The 8,471-nt window shown below is 34.2% G+C and overlaps 1 protein-coding gene across 2 annotated transcripts; it reads left to right on the forward strand.

Moving 5' to 3' along the window:
• The first annotated feature begins 1,100 nt into the window (after window positions 1–1,100).
• Window positions 1,101–6,280, forward strand: LOC127847421 (collectin-12-like). 2 transcript variants are annotated; one of them, XM_052379324.1, is made up of 8 exons: window positions 1,101–1,241; window positions 1,799–1,943; window positions 2,819–2,904; window positions 3,479–3,551; window positions 3,773–3,946; window positions 4,250–4,525; window positions 5,369–5,542; window positions 6,124–6,280. In XM_052379324.1, the coding sequence occupies exons 2-8, from the start codon at window positions 1,799–1,801 to the stop codon at window positions 6,210–6,212; spliced, it is 1,017 nt and encodes a 338-aa protein (XP_052235284.1). In that variant the 5' UTR covers window positions 1,101–1,241; the 3' UTR covers window positions 6,213–6,280. The 2 variants fall into 2 exon arrangements, with proteins under 2 accessions (XP_052235284.1, XP_052235283.1); XM_052379323.1 differs by having other exon boundaries at window positions 1,226–1,314.
• Window positions 6,281–8,471: the final 2,191 nt, after the last annotated feature.

The following is an 8,471-nucleotide window of genomic DNA, read 5'->3' on the forward strand; positions in this document are numbered from 1 at the left end:
TAACCGTACGTGAATCTTCATTTCAATATTGACTTCCAATGTTCTCATTGAAGCCGTAGGTTGATATTAAATAGACAATCCTTATTATGTTACATTATTGGTGGTCTGTATATATACAAACAGAATTATCGTCTATCTTTGTTCTTAATCTAACCTTTATGTTTGCGTTCAAAAATTGATTAGCAAATACTGTCCTAGCGTTATGCAAGCAAATATAACCTGAATGAAAGCGTCGTCTTAAAACACGTTTTGTCCGTTAGCGTTCAAATATGAATATGATTTGATTGTTGAGAGCTAACAACAGCATCGCAAACACACTGTGTAAACATTAACATCATTTTATTGTTCAAATAGTTTAACAACACTGCCCCATCCCATTAACTACGATCCATTGAGCATTATAATAAATTGTAGGGTATTACTTTATTTACAATATACAGTACCTCAAATTAAATTCAAAAGCACTATGACATAGTATTATTTATCAAATGTTATCATAGTCACATACAGATTACAATATTAATATGCGGTGTTGTTTTGTTCACGGTATTTTTCATTACAATGGTTGACATTCCTTGCGGAAAAAAATAATTTAATATCGGGGTTTATGTTTTTACCATAGAATAATCATTTATCATTAATAATCATTATTTTTCTAAGACGGGTTAGTAATGGTGCTGTAATATCACGTTACCTTTGTTATAACAATGATGGACAATACGAACTTTCTTTCCTAAGACGAACATCAAAACTTATGGAAGAGAACACACATATATCTCCTGAGTAGAAACCTTAAAATAATATTGATAATTATGTCGACTACTCGACATTTTAAGATCAATAGCAACATGCTAAGCATCAATTATATGTCCACCAAATAATTATTAAAGCCAATATTTTGTTTTCGAAGACCCGTGTTTAATGTTAATGCGCCCACAAATACTTTGTATAAATCGTACTTGTTTCCTTTTTTTTTAAATCAAATTTTATACAAAAACCATTAAACAAAAAGAATCCTAATAATTCAACGTCTTGCCTATTGACGATATAAGCTACATTTTAAACATTAATTTTCCTAAAACTGGAGCAAATTGTTCCTTCCTTAAACAAAAGCATGCTTTATCGACTACTAATTTGGTCTTAATAGGACAACAAATTCAGAACAAGACTATTTATAATCATAAACGTGTTATGATAACAAGTACCACATTGGCATATCCTCGCAAAATTTGACACATAAGGTTAGATTGAAATTTCATTGTTATAACTATTTTGCATTCATTAATATTTTATGTGTTATTTAAGTTAGAAATGGTAAGGACAGTAGTAGTTGTTGTTGTTGTTGTCGTTGCTACTATATTTATTGTTGTTGTGGTTATGGAAATGGTGGTGATGCTGATGATGGTGGTGAATGTGATGGGGGTGGTAGTACAGTGGTAGCGACATTAGGAACACCGTTTTTAAATACATTTATATGGTAGTATTCCTTGTGTTGGGAAGATATGATCCAATAAACAAAACACGTTGTATAACCTTATTGACGATTTAAAAGGGCAATGGTCGTTTATAAACAGATAAACAATAAAGATGCCTTCATAATTGGTTTTGCACGTTTAAATCAAAGTATATTTTAACGTATCTAAACTACGCTCGACATTTAACATCTGATTATCTTTAGCTGTCAATCAGAATACATGCATAATTTAACAAAAATATGTTTTTAATAATAATTATACTTCTATAAAATTCCAATCATATAGTGCATAAGCTGAATCGTTGCAGCTGTTTCTTTTTTTAGATGTTCCGGTATTTGGGAATAGTAATTACAGCGTTCGTCACATGCTGTCATGTGACACTGGTCATGTGCGACTTTCCTTGCATGTGCACGTATGCGATGGAAACCGAAGTTCACGCCGCAAAAGATGCGGCTTCAAAGATACTTGGTATATATAGCCTTGAAGTCTAATACTAAATTACTGTGAAATTTACCTGTATAATAATTTCTTTAGAATAATATCACTTTAGATTTAGAGGAAACAAATTTCAAGATACCTCTTTTTAGGATAGTTCTATTGCTCCTAGATATGGTTATAGGGAAAAGGAAGAGTCTTCCAAAAATATACTTTATTGGATCTTCTTTATACACCGCTACATTTCTCGTTGTTAGACTCATTAAGAGTATTATGTTTGCTAAAATGTAAAATGTAAGACTTAGATTTAAATCAGTCTTGCTGTTTTACTTACCAGGGCAACAAAATTGTATTCATGGAAATAAAATAACTGTAAACACGTTCGTCGTAACAATTATGTTATTTATTGTAGAGCAAGTTGTAGATTACCATCGGAATGGCAACTTTGTTCGATGCTGAACTTTTAAAGATGAATTAAGACGATGCGTTAAAATTTGACTTAATACTACAGCTAAAACATGACTTCCGTCTTATAATATTTGAAATAAATGTTGATGTTTTATTGTCTATACATTTATTTATTGGCTTATTTAAATACGCTTTACGGTAAATAAAACGTCTTCAGAAAGGAACGATGTCATGCGAAAACGGATTTTAAGAAATTATAAAGTTTTGAAGGTAGTAAAGGGTTGTTGTTATTGTTTCGTGTGATTGATTTGTTAAAATGCAAGTTATGAAAAAATCTGACTTTCGATGGCATTGCATATTCTTATGCACGGATATCGTTTTAAAACTTCGTGAATAATCTAACCAAGACTTGCATAAATTCGTACTTCCTAATATCTTTATAAATGTTGTGCAAAATGGCAACGTGTGTAAAATTCTATACATTAGTTATACGTTATCAGGTTACTTGTACGAGTTCGACTGTAAGGAATTATACGCCGTAGCCGCGAATGACAGCACCTGGACCGCTGTCGCCTTCAAGCACCAAGTAAGGCAAACAATTTACATGTTTTCATCAGAATGAAAAGCTTAACGAAACAAGATATAAATATAGCTCTCTTTTTGGTTCCGACTTCCCACGATGATTGGAACGGCCGATCCATGATACCGGATTGAAAATTGTAAAATGACACCATTACGCTTATTTCATGTGAGACCTCGCGAGATTTATCAATAGCTTGTTAAAATGGCGCAATTGTCATAGCACGTTATTTATATATTCAATTGCTCTCTTCAAAGCATCGCTTTATAATATCTTAAGGGAAACAACTGTTTTTCCTTCCCTGTTGAACTATATAGTAATGTCACACAACGAAACAACACGTGACCTCTCCGAAAGGCTATTTGCGATGTTTCTAAATCAATTTGTATTTCACAGCATTAACATGGATATCTATCAATGATATAATCATTGATTTGATGTGATCAGAAACCAATAAGACATTAACCTCAGTCCACTCCGTAACGAAAAAAAGACAAGAAATGAAACTTTTTGTATAAGCCGTACACGCATCAATAACGATTGTTGAAACATGAGCTTTCTGAACATTTTTGTATTCTAGGTCGGCTATATTCAGAAGACGAAAGATCATGAGATACAACAGTGTCCAGGAAGTCCCGATGCTACCGATACAGGTCTGACATAAAAAATTAATCATTTACACTTATGAAAATAGATAATTTACTGTTTGTATACTAACAAATAACATTTGTATGTGTTTTATTACGTTCTATTAGGTTTAGATGTATGTGTATTTTTTCGTATGAGTGTTGACATGTTTTTTAAATTAAACTCTGTTACGTAAATAGTGCTCTGACAATTCTCAGTGACAGCTGCATCTACCATTTCTTATTAGTTCCGACAAGCGGTAATCCGATTACCCTAGCTCTGACAACCGCCCCACCAAGCACTCAATTTCCGACAACAGTGAAAATATCTACAGCAGCTCCGACTACCGCTTCGCCGTCGACTGCACCTCATTTGTCTATGCACTCAACACCAGCCCCGGAAGAAACGACCGAACTTCAAGGTGACTTGAGTTTACCATCCATAGGATTTGATCTTCAATATGGAAAACAGTGAGCATAAAGTAATGGAAATTTATATTATGTCTTTCAAGTAGGCAGACATTCATGATTAGTACTACACGTTTTATGGTCAATGCATGAATTTACGTGCAATGCACAAGTATGTTGAATATCGCCTGTTTTCCTTTCATATCTACTTTGTTAATATGACTCATATTGCTTGACATTCCTGTCAGACGTACTGAAATGATGTTTGAATATAATGCGGCGCCTGACAATGTTGTTTAAATACATATACATTTAAGAATACAAGTGTCCATTCGGTGTTGTCGAATATGCATTGCTTCACGGTGGACACGTCACGGTGCAGAATGACAGCTGTTTTGAAATCGTGAGCCAACCAATGACATGGAATGACTCTGAACATCACTGCAACGCAAACGGAGGCCACCTTGCGTACATCACCAGTCAATCGGAGGAAAATTCAATTATGACTTTCCTGTACAAAGAAGGCTTCAAGCAGTCCGTGTGGATCGGTCTTACAGACCAGGGCAAAGAGGAGAACTGGTTCTGGTCATCGGGTATGTTCACCAAAGTCACTAAATGTAACTTGCATGGTATTGAACGTTCAGATAGGGTGATCCCAGCTCTTGTATTTTATACAAAGAATTTGTGTGTATGTTTTGTCTTGTATTACCAATGTATCACTCGTTTATTTCAAAGAGTAACGGATCTTAACAAGTATTTCTATACTGGTGATAATTGTTGAATTCATACTTTAATAAGTCAAGTTTTTGAAAGTAGTATTTTTACGAAAGTGGTTGAGAGTACATTTAGGTGAATGTTGAGATGAGTTTGAGTATGAGTTGCCACGAATAGTAGACATGTTTATTTCGAAGGCGTAAACTTTTGAAATGGTGACTTTAAGCTGTTGGGTATTTGTCACAAAACTAAACAAACATCAATCGAGAGAACGCATGAAGGATATAAACATGAACAGCCTCAAACGATATCTATTGGGAGTTTTCCCGTTAATCGTACACAAAGTTTCTCTGCTTTTTATGACTCAAAATTTACACAATTCCAATATGAATGCTGACTTTAAAACTTCATGGCTATGTAGTTTGTTAATGGTAATCCTTAAGCGAGATGCCTTTTAGTTACAACCCTTGCTAATTTTAGTAACACATTAGATTAATTAGTATATGGGAAAACAAGTTGAAGGACTATTCGGCTTTTTACTTATGTACATCAGATGACTTAAGGCAAATGATCATAACAAACATTTATAAACAATTTTTCTTGTTGTTTATGCGATAAAATGATAAAAGCAAAGTTGTTTAGATGAAGGTTTAAGACAACGAACGTTATTATCGCAAATGTAAGTGCTTTCTTAAACATTCAAATACCTGTTGTGACTTCAGGTTATCCATACGCGTGGGCCAACTGGTTCCCTTTTAGATACAATTCAGACACGCACAACTCGGAGGATTGCGTAGCACTGGTCCCTGACATGCACGTGATCTTTGGTATCCATACATATGGACAATGGAATGACCTACAATGTGCTGTCCTTAATCCATCACTGTGCCGTTATGGTAAAACATTTTTTTTTCAATGCTTATACATTGCATTGAGTTCATTAGGAATGATATGTATTTATTTTAGCAACGTAAATGCATTTAATGTAAAATAAACACAACCATAAGATGTATTAGTAAGCTAAATAGTTTTTCTTTATTTCTTCTTTTGCTGTTGCTGCTGTTGTTATTTGTTGTTTGTTTTGTTCCAAATCGTACTTTCATTTAGACGATTGTCAACATTTTTCGCATGAATACTTTTAATACAAAAAAAATGTTATAAGGAGCTCCCATGACTGTATATTAACTCTAGCAATGGAAAAGTGGTAACGGTCTCACGTCTTATTCCGTACATAAATGTGTTCGCAAAGATCCCAATAAGTGGCTCTCACCAGAAACGGACTTTACGTTGTCCAAATCAAACCAAGTATTTCGAAGCTTATAACAAAGTTATAAAAACGGTTGATGTAACAATTAACACAACGGCAAAGTTAAACATTTCATTTCCAATTGACATTCGTGTCTTTCAGATGGCCATATTAGGAGAGACAAAAGAAAGCGTTAACATAATATCTTTCAATCCACACTTTGTCTTTCAGATGCTCATCCGATTCAGCAAGGTACAACGACACCTCACGGCCTTCTCGGATTTCTGTCCAACCTTGCCCACTCCATAGCATTGGGATAGTTTAACCTCCATAGCATTGAGTTAGCTTAATACAACTCGAAATAAACCAGCATGATAAACACAGTAAATTTTAGTAAATTTCTCCCGGCGGCATGTGAGTTTGGTTGTGAGTCTAGTAAGTTAATTAGGGAGGCCTGCTGGGGAACAATCCGGGTCCGCATATAATGTGGCATCTGGCTCGGAAAGGACCTAATAAACCTCGAAATAGACACACCGTTCATTTAAGTGTTTTCCTTGGACGTATGTCAAATCGTTCCCTTAAACCGCTGTATACGATATTTATACACTCAAGAAATAAACATACAATACATTGAGACTGTTTAAGAGATCAGTTTATTCTCTCGGATAAATCACACTGATATAGTAAGCTGTCCGTAAAGACTTGTAAGGTTATCTTTAACTACATACTTCCAAAAGTGGAAATATCAATATAATGCTGTATTTGTTCACCTACTACAATAATTGCATATTAAACAAATGGATGTTTTTAGTGTGTTTGGCGACTGTATACTCGTATTGTTCGATTTCTTTCAAAGTTTCCATTAGTTATTGGTTACTTTCTTCTGCTTCTTTCACAAGCAGATCGTCATCCGTGTAGAATTAAGGGAATTTAGTGACAAATATACAATTATTAAAATAATAATTTCATATGTGTTTTCTGAATTCATACTTCTGTTGGTGATTTAAGCGAACGGTTAATAAATGACTAGAGGCTGTTAACAATGTTGAATACAAGTTTTGAACAATCACGCTTTTAATTACCTAGGTTATTTATGTAAATATTAATGACACAGTTTACGAAATGCAACAATTTTAACACACCCAAAATCCGCATGTGGATCACTACATGATATTTGAATAGAAATAATAAGTGGCGTTTTATAGTCGACGCCCTTTACGCACTGTTTGCCTAGATTTATATCCTTTCTGATCGATATAACAATTTAATCGCGACATCCTCCTTATCATGAGAACCGTATGCTAACCCTGCAAAATAGCGAAATGCTGAAAATAAGCATACACATTTATATATACGGGTTAGGGATATGCTTCGATTGATCACAGTGGCAAAATAAATTATAAAGCTAAAAATAGAAATGCGTCACCAGTAAACGTTCAAAGACTTGACCTAGTTATTAAGTAAAACGTCCTTGGGGCCTTGGCTTTATTTTTGCAAATTATGCGGCAACTGTGCCGTTTTACTTTTCATCGTCGTTTATGGCAATCAAGGCAATTCTCGACAGTATATCAAAAAGCTGGCTAACGTCCATTCGACCGTAAAGTGAGTTTCTGAAATGCAGCTATTTAAGGATTAGTGGGCTCTAGTTCAATAAATGAAGACTTAAATATATGCGTAAAAGACAACATTTAGGTTAAGTAGTAAATTACCTACAAAACATTGTACCGACTTGGAACTTTCTATGTACTTTTGGGAGATTTTTCACCAGTTTATCACAATGACAAAGCTTACCATTACCCCAACTCGTAATATACCCGTGTAACATACAAACATTGTCATTTATTATGTGTGCATTTCATGTTCATAAATATGTTCGTAAGCGCATTTCTACATATACTTATGCATGCAATACGATCAATTGAATGAAAACAACACACGCAATAATTGCCGCTTTATACAAAACGTTGAGATGTTGCAAATAAAAATAATAAAGTAAGTAAGAAGTGAACTTATCTTAGGACATGAATTTACTTTGATGATTTTGATAAATGCTATTTTAACGTTCCCTCTCAACCAGAGTGATAGCTCAATAACACACTTTCTAAAGGCCTTAAGACATCCTTACATAGAATATCGACTCACACCTTTACTGTAGCTTTCTTCCAACACACTGACAGTAATTTTGTACACACATCCCAATCACAAGTTCTACACACACCCATACAGTTCGAACACAAACACTTTTAGTTACATCTGTTGCAAACTAATCACATAGATTACAAAATGCAACATTTAAAATGAATATAATATATATATATTAAACATGGAACTTTATCCAATCGAGTATACGATTAACACAGAATTGAATCAGAACTTTATTTAAGATGTGCACGAAACATTGAAATCCATCAAGACAATTGTTTTTCATTCACAGGTATTTATCCGTACACAAACATCGTCTCCAAACAGAGAACAAATGCAGTCAGTACGATTCCTGCGAAGATGGCGTCTGAGCCGTTACACAGGTCTTTGTCACAGAAGCATGCCATTGCCGTCGTCTTATCTGATAATTTCATTTG

This window comes from Dreissena polymorpha, chromosome 10, assembly GCF_020536995.1.
Source record: "Dreissena polymorpha isolate Duluth1 chromosome 10, UMN_Dpol_1.0, whole genome shotgun sequence".
In the NCBI taxonomy this organism is placed as follows: domain Eukaryota; kingdom Metazoa; phylum Mollusca; class Bivalvia; order Myida; family Dreissenidae; genus Dreissena; species Dreissena polymorpha.